The following is a 16102-nucleotide window of genomic DNA, read 5'->3' on the forward strand; positions in this document are numbered from 1 at the left end:
TAATATCGCACCCTTAAAACATAAATGGCACTAAACGAAAATGTTAATTTTACAGTACGGCCGTTTTAAGATTTTTTAAAAATTGAATGGGTGATATGGAACTAAAAAAATATAAATATAGACTTGTGATCGGATTAAAATAACAGTTTAACTAACGCTGTTTCAGTATCCAGTGGCAAACAATAAAATTATTGATTATTTATTAATGGGGAAGCATTTAAAAAAAAATGTTTAGTATTGTGTCGGTTATAGTTTTCTAGTTATTCAAAACTTTTTGCTTAATGACCTATAAAATGTTATTTTCCCTACATTGTAATAATAACAAAGAGAGAAATAAAACAGTAGAATTACTAAAATAATAAAGAATTATATTTATTTGGCACATGCTCATAGTTTTCGGTCAAAATTACCACACATATTCATAATTAACAAGTCTGTTTGAATCTAGATAAAAGTATTGTCATAAATAACATTAACATTAAAATCTTGTCCTTACTACTTACTAATCAGTACAGTTATAATTAATATGCTAAGGTCAAATTCTTTCGAAGTGGGAACTGTTAAAGTTACGTAAAAATCAGCGTATCAAAGGTTTAATTATCATGGGTCAGTAAAAATCTTGCAGTAACTTCGTTAACCTTCTTCGGTTTTCTATTAGAGTTAATCTTTTATATTTATATCTGGGCTTTATCTCTGTTAAGTTAAAAATAAGTTTTCGTGACTCTTCAGAAATTATATCTGCGATTTTCAGACGACATGTACTTCCACAAGGTTGCTTAATCATTTTAGCTGGAAAAACGTTTTGAGTTTGAAACATATTTTTGCCTGTATTTATTAGTATCTTCACAATATTTGTAGTATGTAACGATCTTATTCTTTTTCGTTTTCTTGTAATTGCATCAACTGGCTGAGTTGGAGCTTCTTTTGCAATATCGTTCATCGTTCCTGTGTCATTTGTATTAAAATGTATGATTTCGACGTTATCAGCAGGGTTGGAAGAGGCGACAAGATAACCATCATTCGGAGCAAGACCACTTTTAAGATTCGAATCAGCAGGAAGATGATCACTTCTTTGATGATTATTAGAAACTTCAACAATCTGAGTGAAGGAAAGGTCATCAATTTTTGCATTTGGTCATTCCTTTTACTTTACATTTTGGGTTCTCTGTTTCGTCATCCGGATAAGAAGGGTCGAAATTATTACGTGTGTCTATAGTACCTACCTACTTTGAGTAATTTGTTGGGTTGGGTTATGGCCTTTGTATAGACAAAGCTGAAGCTGAACTGGATGATGTGCTTGAGGACGAAGATGAGGACGAGCTGGACGTCGAAGACGATGACGACGAGTTTGAGTTTGATCTCCTGCATTTTTTCTTTCATGGAAAGTTTGTTCTGTCATCGTCTGAGGCGAGAAAAAAGTTACCATCGTCAGTGTTAGTTTGGTTGCGATAAGAGCTTAAAGGATGAACTTCTCATGATGTTCAAATCGGACGCACTCATTGTTGAAAGCGGTTCAACAATATCGGAATTTCTTTTAGAAGCAGGCTTAGTAATTTGAGATCCATCATCGTCATCATTTTCTTTTTTTCTTTGATTGTTCCGAGTTGATAATTCTATTATACTTCTACATCTACTTCTTTTCGGATCCATGATAGTATAATACAAAAAGCCTTAAACAAAATGCCTTTTTTTTATTATTAAATTCGAATAAAAACAAAATCCTAATTAAAGTTAACATAATATAACTGACACTAATGTAATTACGCACAGCGAAAATTTAAAAGCATATTTATTGATTAAATGGCTCTTTAAAGAAAATGCCCGTTATTGAATTTCGTATAAAAAAAAAATCCACACTAAACTTATTAAATAACTGGCATTATATTCAAACTGCCACTTATGCATTTACTCACTGTAAATATTCGAAAGCAAATTAATTAAATAAGTGGCACTTTACACAAAGTGCCAGTTTTTGACTCACCTCGACAAGGATTTCCACCGGAGACTTGACGCGAAATGGCATAGTGCCGGTTTATCAATTACCGACCGGACAAATTGTGACAAATTCATAAGTGACACTAGCGACATCTAGCAAAAATTTGACGCATTAGAGCTACCGGGATCTTTGCGTTAGGCGCGTTTCGTTTTATGCCTTTTGACTGCATACTTAACTCAAAAATGAATTTTTTTGTATAGTGCCACTTATGTTTTAAGTGTGCGATATATATTATTATTATTCATGTATCACGGCCTTCTGAAAATGGTCTAATTGCTTATTTTTATGGAATATACCAGAAATTATTTTCAGCAAATTTAACCAACGCTTTAACTACCTACCTACGTATATACATTATACAAGATTAACGTTATCATTTAGCTTATTAAATAATTGCGATCCACCTTCACTAAACTATATTTTTTGAATTACATTGTATAGAATTTCTAGCTATGTATAAATAAGTACTTACATACATATTATGATTATAGCGAAGCTTTATGTTGCCATAATATATTTCCATTAATCGTCGTGCATTTATAGTTAATTGTTAATTTTAAATAACTTATATATCTTTATATGGAGGCTATATTATATTCAACGTTATATTTAATAGTTAAAGTTATTGTTTATGTTACTCGCCTATGTTATTTATTGTATAGGATATTTCAATATTGATGTACCTACTTTGACTTAGACAAACAATATCTTTCCATGATCATATCCACAAATAACGGAATACCTGATAAATATAATCAGATAGATGAGAGAAAGATAATATTTACAGACTTTAGCAGAAACAATAGGATTCGTCTAACGTATCTGTGTATGTTTATAAAATTTATAAAATTATATTTATTGCATATTTTAAGAAAATGTAAAAAAAAATATAACATACCCACGAAACTATGATTGTAGTTTAGATATAAGGAAAAAATATATTTAACCGTATTTCTGTATGAAATTATATGTAGATTAATGTGAATGAATTGACTTCAATTGTTTTGATTATTAAAATGTTCTAGGGTGACGTTAGTTAAACTGTCCAATACCCTTCATTTCTTTTCAACTTCCTTTCCTTGCAAAAACAACATTACCCATGCCATGCATAGCCTTTAATCTATAGGTTGAGGTTTATAACACATGTGAGAACAGAATAACAAGTATCATAACATTTTGTTGTTATTTTTGGATTTAAATTATGTCGCGTTGACCACAAGAATGTGGACTTGGAGAGTTGAGGACTCTCAAATCACAACTCATGTCAGTCAGCACTCAGTTCTGCATAGATATACAGTAATATACCTACCGACGCGACACGCTGCACAACAAATACCTTGGTTGATAATCATTATAATTTATAGGTACTTACTTGATTCACAACTCACAAGGCTGCTGGTTGGCTTAGAGCTTAGTAGATGTCGTATGTTGTGTGGAGTATTTCAAAACTTATTTAATTATTAAACTTATAAAACTTATTATATTCACAGACATCCTAACTAGTATACCTATTTATATCATAAAAAACTTTTAGATTTTTGAAGTGAAACTTCTATATCGGGGTTGGAAAAAAAATTAGTGTAAGGTTACATTTTTTCGTTACATAGTTCGTTACGCGTGACATTTTTCCGTTACGCGCCATCTTTTTAATATCCCTACCAGCGTGATACGACGTATTTATGTAAAGTTACATATTATAGTAATTTTTTTTTGATATATAAGGTCATAAAGAAGTTTCACTTCTTACGTGTGTACACTAGTACACGCACACATTATTTAACGTAGGTAGGTAGCGAAATCAGACTTGCCGCGCTTTGCTGTAGGTATTCCAAAGGCAGTGGTTATTGGTTACAGCATAAGTATAGGTACAATCCCAATGGATTTTTTTACACTTTCGGATGCTTTATTATAATAAAATGAAATTTTACAAAAAGGTAAGTAGATCAAATAAATTTTCATGTCAATTTTAGATATAAATTATTTCTTGCACAAAATATGTAGGTACCCACTGGTTATATCAATTAACATTGTCAGCTTATCTATATAATATCATCACTAGTCATGTCTTAGACATATTATTATCATTTTAAAATGTTATCGCAATCGAATGAAGTCGACACACACTGCATGAACATCCTAAAATGGGTTCGTATTAGACCAGTCATATTATTATTCTAGACTAGCTTCCGCCCGCGACTCCGTCCGCGCGGATGTCGGTCTTTGCGTGGATGGTTTATTTCTCCATTTTGAGTAACTCGGACAATGACATCTTATAAATATCTATTGGACCCAAATACGGCTAGGTCTATAATAATACGCAACGTGTGTTCGCGGTACCTATTACAGAACAACGTCTATGGATAACTGAAAAATTGAGATTAATTTTTTTTCTACGTATTTTTCCAGGATAAAAAGTATCCTATTTTACGCCCAGGATAATAAGGTATAATTATACCAAGTTTCATCGAAATCGAACCGTTAGTTTTCACGTGATGCCTGAACATACAGACAGACAGACAGACAGACAGACAAAAAATTTTTTAATCACTTATTTGGGTTTGGTATCGATCCAGTAACACCCCCTGCTAGTTATTTTTTCAATATTTTCAATGTACAGAATTGACCCTTCTACAGATTTATTATATGTATAGATAAATTCTATGAAGATTTGCTTATCATGCAGAAAGTGATGAAAAGTTGTGAAAACTGAAATAATTATGTACTATTATTAAGACTGTTTGTTTGTTTCTTGTAGGTACGCGCCAATCTCAGGAACTACTGGTTCGAATTGTAACATTATATGGAATAGGTAGTCTCACAGCAAATTTAGGGAAGTTCAATAGGTAAATCTTTCTAAGTACGAAACCGTTGTCTAACCCATGTCTAACCTCTTCATGTAGGGACCATGGACTTTTTTTTTGTAGGTCGGGAAGTAGGGATATCCAATAAGAAGCCCGTGCAGTTTCATATTAGAAAATTTTTTATTAACTACAACTGTGTTGAAGTTATCATTAGATAGTTAGTTACCTACTATTTTTATACTGAAAACAAAAAAGAAAATGGGCAAATTCTAAGGCAAAATCAGGTAGAATAATTTTCAATCCACAAACAAATTCTATGAGAATGTGTTGATGAATAGCAGGAGCCGCTGTGATAAAGCTAAACATATTGTTTCAAATAAAAGCAACTAGTAAACAATAGGCTTGTTGAAAAAATATCGATACATCGATATATCGATATTATTTTTTCAATATATCGATATTTTTAAGCGATATTTAATAGTTCGATATATCGATGTATCGATATAAAATTCTAAGTATCGAAAAGGATATAAAAACCGATATTTTTTTCGGACCAATAAACATTTATATGTTTTAAGATTAAAAAATCCCAAAAAGAAAATTAATTTATACTAACATCTTTTTAACAAATTATATTTTATTTATTATATAATAAAAAATTTTGAATGGTTGTTTGATTGATTAAAAAAAATTAAAAATTATGTTTATTAATTAATATTTATCTAGAAATGTAAGATGATTGAATTAGATCACACCAAATAAATTAATTTTTAAAGCACGAATATTCTCTGTCAAATCATACCGATATATCGATATTGTTTAATAAAAATATCAATTTCGATATTGATATTTTTTTAAATATCGATGTATCGATATATCGATATTTTTTTTCACTTTCGACATCCCTAGTAAACAACTGCACGTATTTATATGCGTTTCGACTGTGGTTTTGACAAACCACTAGATACGTATTACGTATAAAGCCTGTCCCAGACAGACGCGGCCTGCGGTGGCGATCTGCTGTTGCCTTCTTGCTTGACCGTGATAACAATATACTGCCGCGGCCGCGGTGGCGGTCATTCTAACCTACAGCGGCACATTAGCTCTCGAGTCTCACCTGCAAGTGGACGTTAGTAATGGCCAATCGTACGAAGTTTTATTGCTTTTATTGCCCATATTTTGTTTTTAATTCTGTTGTTTTTTTAGTATTTATTTATTTATTTATTTGGTCAACCAACATTTGTTTACAATGATTCTTTAATATAATTATTATATAACATATAGTTCTTGCGATAAAGTAATAAATAATTAGAGGTTAACACAGCATGCGCCAATTATACAGAGCTATTTCTTAAGAGTACGTAAGAGATGGTAAGAGTAGTAAGTCTTTATGTGATGTATCATACAAAACTGGGTAATTTTGCACTGTTTGAATAAACAACTCAGTGTTTATAGGCATAATTTCACGCGGTACACGCGGCCTGTTGCAAAAATTTACAACTGATCGCGTAATGACCGCCTCATGTCCGCGCGCTCATTCACACAGAAGCGGTGGCGGACAGGGCGGGGCTTGCGGCCGCGGTAAGCCGCGCTGTGACCGCGTCCAGGCCGCGTCTGTCTATGTCGTTCCTAGAACTTTCAAGTCATCCAACTGACCGCCACCGCCACCGCCACCGCAGGCCGCGTCTGTCTGGGACACGCTTTAAGGAAAAGCATTATATTACTGTCAAAGTCACTGTCAAGTGTCAAAAACGCTCGCATTTTACAGTCGGTCGTCGGTTCGATAGATTGCTTGAATCATTTATATCATTGCCGATTGCGAATAGAGTTTGAACCGGGACAAATTTTACAACCAATTACAATCTTAAAATACCTATTTGTAACTGTGAATAATAGTGTTTATTATTTTGTGATATTGAACATTTAAGTGGAAGTTTTTCCAAAATGGTTACAGGCCGCGCTTTACATTTTGTTTTCAAAGTCGCCGACAGAACATTGACCGCAAAATTTTACAGAGAAGTTTTAGGAATGCAAGTAAGTACCTATACGCTACAATTCTTACACAATATTTTTAAAGGGCTTTTCAAGTGTTAAAGGGCTTTACACAAGTACTTGCAGTGAACTGTGAAGGCTTTCAACCTTACCGTATAATTAGTTTTCAAGGTCTCATGACTGGTTATAATCATGCACATTCATGTCATTGTATGATACAATATATTTATTTATTTTTTTGCTGTACTATCTGTATATATCTAAGTGTTTACCTATTTGATTAAATGTGAAGCAAGTGAAAATTAAGAATTTTCTTCTTTTAGGTTTTACGCCATGAAGAATTTACGGAAGGCTGTGAAGCTGCATGCAATGGGTAAGTCTTGCACAATATTATGAAAATTCCTTGACTAATGACTCCAAATATTTGTCATAAATTTTATAAATTTTCCATTTATTATTAAAACGATTCATAGAAACAGTATTAATTGTTCAAAGAAAAATTTAACTGAATACCTGCTCATAAAACATAATCTATTCACTAAAAAACTATTGTTTCAGACCTTATGCAAACAGATGGAGCAAAACCATGGTAGGATATGGCCCAGAAGACAATCATTTTGTTGTTGAACTCACATACAACTATGGTATTACTCATTATGAGCAAGGAAATGATTTCCTTGGTATCACAATCCAGTCCAGTGAAAGTCTAAAGAGAGCTGCAGCTACAAATTGGCCGGTAAAAGAAGAGAATGGCTTGAAGTATGTGGAGGCTCCTGGGGGCTACAAATTCTACATCATTGATAAACCACAACCAACAGACAAAGGTAATTTAATTGTATTTATTTATTGTTTACATTTAAACAAATTTACATGTTTAAATGGTCCCTTAAGTTAGAAGTGGTGTGGAGTTCAAATGAAATAACCAAAAATTAACTTTAAATGAAAAAACTAAAAATAATACATCATATAATATAATAATTATTGTATTAGGATGCTACAAGCAATAAGACAAGAATTTAACTGTCACATCTTAGATTAGTAACAGTTTCTCTGAATACACTTTTTGTTCAATACAAAAGTTAAAACTTTTTGCTTCATTTAAGGATCATTGACACTGTATCAACTCTTCATACTTTAATTTGAAGAACATAAGTGGAAACCTAAAAAGTAAATATTTCTTTGAGTTAGTTAAAATAAATAATCAAAAAATAAGTTTTGATGTAAAAATAAAACAGATTATATAATACATATGTCTTATGATGCTAACTAAAAAAATTCTATCGTATAGCAGAAAGCAAGTAATGTGTTATTAGTATCATATGTTATGTAAATACAATCTCAAAATAATACTTGTTAATACACATTATACGCACTAATCAGTCGCTCGATAATAATGAACAATTTATTGATATTTCAGTAGGTAAATACTCTAACTTGTTTAGAATTTTAGCGGATTTTAAACACGAAACATTTATTTATTTTATTCTCGATACTCGCGTAAAATCTAACAATAGAAAATACTACTCTAACTTGTTAGCAGACTATATTATAGGTAAATTTAATATGGTAATAATACTATATAGAATAATAGTATTCTATATGTAGGTAAAATACTGTTTACTTTTTGTCATTATTCAAGAGCATGCTCTTTCTCACGTTTGCAAACAATAACAATATAATTGTTTAAAACTACTTTAGATAAAGTGAAGCTCTAAACAATACACTAGTTTTTTATAGCTCTAAGTAAAAAGAAAAACACAACAAAGTATACTTAACAAATTTAAATTTTTTATGCATGGATGTATTTTACACATTTCAAAATATTATCATTTTTATTTGTTTCTTAAAATTATAACTATACCTCAAAATCTAATTAGTAATTGATAGACCCGATGTCGCTCGTCACTAAAAATTTTATACATACCCTCATTAGGATTAAGAACTAACAATAAGTATGAAAACTATAGCGGTTTGTGGGCTTATGGTGCACAGAAAAACTTGAATGAGTTTATGATTGCATCATTTTTTATTATTTATTTATTTCATGGTAATCGTAAATCGATATTGTCCTATATAAATATTATCTATCAGATCTTAATCATTGTTATCAAATGATTATTTCACCATAAATTATACATTAATATGCTAAGTTGTAATCTTATTAGACGAACCATGATTGTGCATGTCTCGATATCTCATGTATTATTATCAGTATTTCAAAGAATCAATCACATAGGCTAGAGGAAAGTTACATAAAAGAATGTCTGTTACTACTCTCTCATACCTAAATCTGTATTCTTTATCTTAAAATGTATTGTATAAATTTGCGTATCTAAAGTTTCAAATCATCATGATTTCAGTTTATCTTTAGTCATATTATAGGGCTCAAGAGTTTGATTGTTTGTTTGCTTAAATTCGCTAATGTCAGAAACTTTCACAAGATAGGATGGGCTCTATATCATTACATTAAGACCAATAAGATAAAACCAGTTCTTATTTTTAAAAACAGAAAAATCAATTTTATTGTTTTTGTACACAATTTGTAATTTTTAAGGTAGAAATAATTCTCCTTTCTTTGTTTTATTCAATCTCGAAACGTGTTAAATAATGTGATGATTATTATCTGGATTGAAGAACTGTATAAAAATCTGGCAAGTCCTGACTACAGGAAAAGGCCTATTTTGCATGATAATTTTATAGTGTCATAATATATTTTAATTATTTTACTAACTTCATCGATTGATTCAATATATTTATATTTTGAATTCAACTATATATATTTACTAGCTTTCCGCCTGCGGCTTCGCCCGCGTTTTCAAAGCAAAACCCGCATAGTTCCCGTTCCCGTGGGATTTCTGGGATAAAACCTAGCCTATGTTACTCATGGATAATGTAGCTTTCGAATGGTGAAAGAATTTTTAAAATCGGTCCAGTAGTTTATGAGCCTATTCATTACAATCAAACAAACAAACAAAGTTTTCGTCTTTATAATATTATATAGTGTAGATTATCATAATTATATATAGAGAGATAAGAGGAAATTGACCTTATTAAAAAAATGTTGTCTATTATTTTCAGATCCAGTTGTCAAGGTGGCTTTAGCTAGCTCAAGTCTGTCAAGATCCGTTGCCTACTGGAATGGTCTTTTGACACTAAAGGTCTTTGAGAAGACGGAGAAATCAGCCCTCCTTGGTTTTAGCGAGGATCAAGCCAAATTGGAACTTGTTGATATTGGTAAGAATGATTTAATAGTTTTGAGTTTGATGATTATGGTTTATGATTTTTAAAATACAGATAACCTAACTGAACGAATTAATATAATTTATAGAAGCATAAAATACATTTTTATTTATCATGTATCAAAATGCAGATAGCATACATTTGGTTAAACAATATAATTATAACCAGACAGTCGGATTTATTTTATTTATTCGATAAATGATATGAGTATACTCATGTTTTATGATCTTGAAAGATGTATGATTAGATAGCGATGTCATAAGTAGGAACTATGATAGTGTTCACGTTTTGTGTGATGTGTTCTAACACATCGACGCGTGATCCCTCACATTTTGTGTTGTTACTCGGAAAAATATACACAATGCCATTTTTTGGTAGATAATAGGCGCAGATTATCATTGGTCATAGACAATGCTGACGTCCATAGATAATGCAATAAATCGGTTATACACAGATGGACTAAAACACAGCTTTGATGAGGGTTCAATATAATTTTTATTTCGTTAAAAATGTACAGCGATTTACACGATTTTAAGTCATTGTTGCTATATTGTTCACTATAAAATACGAATAGGTAAACTTTATTTTCTTTGTTGAATTTGAAGAGTGAAGTTGTGGCAAGACCAAGGGAAAGAGGGATTATTTTTAATATAAACATAAATAAATATTTAAATAGATAAATGTTACCGAAGCAATATTTGATTATATTCGCGACGACGTGTTACGAAAGCTTATCAGACATTGCACTTGGAAATATACCAGCGTGAGAGATAATTTTTTTTCTCCGGTGCATGTTTTTGTACGATGATTGATAAATATTTTTGTACATATTTCCAATCGGATGTTTAATATATTATGTACTTTTTTAAATATAAGGCGCGCCGCATACCAGCGCCACATGCTACATGCATCGAACATTTACGTCGCCACAATCAAGGCACCACAATTCAGCTTGCTACAAATGTATTGTATATGCGCACATCGGAAGCACATTTGTAGCGTGGCACCGCTTTGAGAATGTCGACATCATCGTCTGATGACGACGATTTCTTGGTGTGGCGCCGCAAATAACGAACGTGTTCCATCTTGAATTCGTGTAGCGCGGACAACGTCTCGCCACAAAGTGCGCCCGCTACAAATGTTTCCTCGGTGTGCGTGCTCGCGTACAAATATATGGGGGCGATAAATGTGTCGCGTTTCAAATGTGGCGCCACAATTATCGAGATACAAATGTATGCCTGGTGTGCGGCGCGCCTTAAGAAGTCAATGGTAACAAACACAATGAGGATATCTAATCTAAATTGCTATATTTTAACCAGGAAAATAGAACGCATGTTTTAAAATTTCAATTCATTGAATAAAGTAATTGAAAGTATTGCGCTTTTCTCCGTATTTTTCTTCTTTAAGGTATTCATTATAATGAGTCATGCATTGACTCATCGTTAATGATCAAATATATATTTCGTATGTTAGTTTATTCATATTATAATCTATTATGTACCTACCTATGTAGTTTAGTCTGATAAAATAGTAGGTACTGTATATACAATACATTATCATATTGAGTTATGATGTCGTTTATTTAATTGAAGATTTGTGTTCATCGCTGAACATCATATTGTGCAATTTTATAAAATAGCCGAACGATATATTATGTATACAAATATGATGATTGATGACATAATATAATCCTATTTCATAGTAGAAACTCATAACATACATCCTTCCTTCAGAAATATTAGTTGGAAAATATAAGGGTGTTGCACAGTTACAGGTAAAATTATATTATTCAATTAATGTATTGCATCTTTGTTATTTCAGGCGGGCCAGTCAACCACGCGAAAGCGTACGGCCGCATAGCGTTCTCTTGTCCCTTCGACGAGCAGCCAATCATCGATCAGAAAATTCAAGAAGCCAAAGGAAAGATTCTCACCCCACTCATTTCCCTGGATACTCCCGGAAAAGCGACCGTCAGAGTCATTATTTTAGCCGACCCAGACGATCATGAGATTTGCTTCGTCGATGACGAGAGTTTCCGTCAACTGTCACAAGTGGACCCCGGCAGTGACGCCTCTTTAGACAAATATATTAAAGCAGACAAGTCTAGAGCGTAAAGGTGTCCATTATTTTTCTTTGTACTCGTCTCTAATTGCAAAAAATGCCGATTGTAGATTTGCCTTATAGAGTACCTACTTTATTCCATTAGATAAGCCCTTTTTTATAAGTTTTTTTTTCTGATTTTTCTCACCTTCAAAGTTTAAATTACATCAGTATTCTTTTGAATATTTTAGCGTGACAGGGGATAAGATCTCCGTCGTAATATATCGTTTTTTTCTTTATCGCACGTTATATAGCGTAAGAGCACAATTTATGAAATATGTATAGAATTATGTTCTATAAAGTATGAAATTCTATTTAACGATTTTGCTAGCTTTAAGCTTAATTTATGTATGTGATATTAAATAATAACTATGTATTGGTTATGGTACTAGTAATAATATGTCCTTATAGACTTAAGATTTCTTTCCTCAGTTTTATTACTTAGATCTTCAATATCTATCTGCGAATATTATAATTCAGTTTTATTACATGTTGCGCATAAAACACTTTGTAAAATGTAAATTATAAAACATTTTCATATTCAAAATGTAAAATAAATATATTTTAATACTGTATCTAACCTGTAAACCTGCGAACTGTATTCGAATTTAATTTGGTATTTATTAAAATATCTTAAAACCTCATGTATTGTATTATTTCTGAACCTAGTTTGCAAATCATTAAGCGACCATTTCCGTGTCCAAGTTAAATAATGGAAAAGAAATAGATTCATCTAAATTACACCACGGACTTTATTGTGCCAATATGTCATTTTATAGTTCGTGAAATGTTAATTGGCTACTTTAAGACTACATATTTCTGAAATTCAAGTATTTATAAGTAAATTTATTGTCACGAAAATACGACAAAAATGCCTTTACCTGAATTTTCTACACTTATTAAACAAATGAGAAAATCTCAATGATTGTTTGTCAATTTACAATTATTGGGCATAAAATAATGTACTTATGCAAACTACATTTTTTAATGAATGATTGCTTCATGCTGCAAGCTGCTTGCATGTGTCATTAAGGTGTCATTATGTTTTTCGTCAGCTTTCTTATGCCACAGGCATGGATAGATCAGACAATTACGAAAAATTTAAGATTGATCGGGCAATTAGAAATAATAATAACTCTCTCTGATTCTGATCTGCAAACCGAAACGAAAGCGAAAGTGAAATTTTCAGGGGATGGGTAAAAACCGAATCTCTACAAAGATCCCACTAGCTAAGTCATAAGTGGACCCAGGGGGCCTTAGCCAAACGGCAAAACGCCAAGGAATAGAATACGCTATCGATAGAAATTGACATAAGCGTATGATGTTTTGCATAAGGATTCGGTCACCCTACCAACGACAACGACGACCACGAACAAAATTTTCATCCAGTCGCAATTAAATAAAATTGTGCAAAACACAATTAAAAATGAAATTTAAGAATTTCCTGTCGTATTGGTGTTTGGAAAAAAAAATTTTGAGATCAATGGATAAACAAACAGGTTTTTCATAGAAACGGTGGCTCCTAGAAAAAAATGTATTTAACCTTTTTTATAGATAATTAGATTATATACAATTTTGGTTCAGGTGATTGTATGATAAACTTACCGTCTCGGCGAAAATCGCAAAAAACCCTATTTCTTTTTATTAATTGACCTCGAATTTTTTTATTCCTGAGTACCAGAATGACGGGAGATTTTAATATTGATTTTGAACAAATTTTGGCAAGATTGGAACTTTGGTCGTGGTTGTCTGCGTCGTTGGTAGTGTGATCGAACCATTACCAAAATGTCATGAGCTTATGTCAATAATTAGCGTTAGCAGTTTCTATTCCATGGCGTTACGTACGTTTGTCTAAGGCCCAGCTATGGAAGCGTGTGCTAATAGCTTCATAAAAATATTGTTTTTAATATCGAATATTTTATTTTAAAATACCTAGTATTATCAAAAAAGTCATGAGTTTCTGTATTATACAGCCTGCGAAAATTTTCTACATATCTGAACAAATTATTTTTTGCTAATACATAATATAATTTATTCACATAGTGCATACATTTATTTAACCGCTCATATGCTTCAGAAAAAAAAAATGACCCCTTGCTTTGTTCCGTGCATCCACAGTTGCAATAACACGATCGCAAATCTTGTTTCGTGCAACCGTGGTTGCAAAGCGACTTTCTTATTTCAATTGATTATAAACCTTATTTCATACTCTCAGAGTCTAATTTTTACGTATTTAAACCAAAGACAACTAATTGATTCATCTATTTCTACCCTATACTACCAACCTTTCAAACAGAATTTTGAGAATATCTTAGTTTGTATCTTACGTGTCTTAGAAGGAAGTTTTAAAATATGCCGTAATTGTTGTATTTTATTGATTTCTACTCGTGTTTACTTACCAAATTATTCTCTAACATGTGTTTTATTGTTATAAAGTAATATTTTAGTGACCGTTGTAATAAATATGTAATTAAGACGACTTTAAAAGTGAGTGGAGATTAGACGATTTCATAACTTTTAAAGGTATATGGTAATAATATATTGTTAAAATAACACAGATTTGTATAGTATTATTTCAATAACAATCGATTACAATCAATATATTTGAAGTACTCCTCACGCGGAACTCATAAATTAAGTTTTAATAGCGGTGGGTCGAACGCGCGGCGCACGTTCCAAAGCACTAGCAAAGTAGGCTACCTTTATTTTTTTCGGAAGCAATTTAGCGTATTTCATTTTTGCAACTGTGGTTGCACAAAGCATATGAGCGGTTAAATGACTACGCATACTGCCTGAACGATATTTGGGAAAATTGATAATGCATCAAACCGAAATGCATAGGTTAGTATATTTTTCAATACTCATCAACGGTTTTTCTCAGAATTCTTACAATTTACCGAAATTATGTATAGTTAAAAATATAATTTCAAAAACATGGTACAGATTAAAGGATTTTTGAAGGGAATACTAATTTGTTCCATTACAACTTGTATTAATTTAAATAATAGGTAACAAACTACTGTTTAAAAATGTAAAACCACTAAGAAATATAGGAATACATCATGAATACTTTATCCACATATGAGTGTAACATTAGATTGATCGATTTAATAAGTGGATGGATACTTATTGTTCCTTGTGGTTTGCAATACTGCTTCATCGCGTGATGTGATGTAATCTAACAAACTTAACGACCATTCAGCTTCATTCACCTTAGTATGGGCTGTGGTATGGGGTTATTTTTAGCCAGCAACTGGCACCCATAAAACTTTTATTGGATTTTAATATTTTTTATGAACTAGCACTGCAATATAAAACTCAAAAAAAAAACCACAAACAGTTATATTGACGGGAAATTGAGGTTTTTCATGAATTAAGCAAATAAATATATATAAGTATTTATCACTCTATATATTATTTACTTTCCCGATAACTAATATGTTAAAGTTAATGGGGTTGATGCAGAAGCGTTGCGTGCCTTGGCGGCCCCGTATAAAATTTTGTTTGGGGGCCCTTAGGAAGGGTAAAGATTTCTCACAAAAGCGCACGTTGGGGGCCCCCTTGATGCGGGGGCCCCGTATAATTGATACGGCAGATACGGCGGTAGAAGAGCCAAAGTAGAGCCGGGTTGTTTAGTCCCATATCAAGACTGTTAGAACGTTTCGTGGAAGTAAAGATGTACTGTTACTTATGATGTTAGCTATCTTGTCCTGCGAGGTTGCTGGTGTTTTACAAGTAACCCTGTATACCTATGAAGGTAATAAAATTTAAAAAAATACGAGTAGGTGTGCTGGTGAGATTGTTGCTGTTCACTTTTACTGCAGCTGTTAACTATAGATATAAGGTACCTATGTCATAATTATGAGGCTTCCAAATCCGGATTTACTATTGATTACTATGTTTAACTCACTCATAAGTCATAACATACCAACATAGATCAAAAGCACAAATTAACGCGCTAACGCTAACCAAC

The 16102-nt window shown here is 32.0% G+C and overlaps 1 protein-coding gene across 1 annotated transcript; it reads left to right on the forward strand.

Moving 5' to 3' along the window:
- The first annotated feature begins 6546 nt into the window (after nucleotides 1-6546).
- Nucleotides 6547-12773, forward strand: LOC123691256 (glyoxalase domain-containing protein 4). The gene is made up of 5 exons (XM_045635559.1): nucleotides 6547-6831; nucleotides 7113-7162; nucleotides 7348-7613; nucleotides 9868-10023; nucleotides 11851-12773. Exons 1-5 carry the CDS (start codon nucleotides 6742-6744, stop codon nucleotides 12141-12143), a joined length of 855 nt encoding a protein of 284 aa, XP_045491515.1. The 5' UTR covers nucleotides 6547-6741; the 3' UTR covers nucleotides 12144-12773.
- Nucleotides 12774-16102: the final 3329 nt, after the last annotated feature.

Source organism: Colias croceus, chromosome 4, assembly GCF_905220415.1.
Source record: "Colias croceus chromosome 4, ilColCroc2.1".
NCBI lineage: Eukaryota > Metazoa > Arthropoda > Insecta > Lepidoptera > Pieridae > Colias > Colias croceus.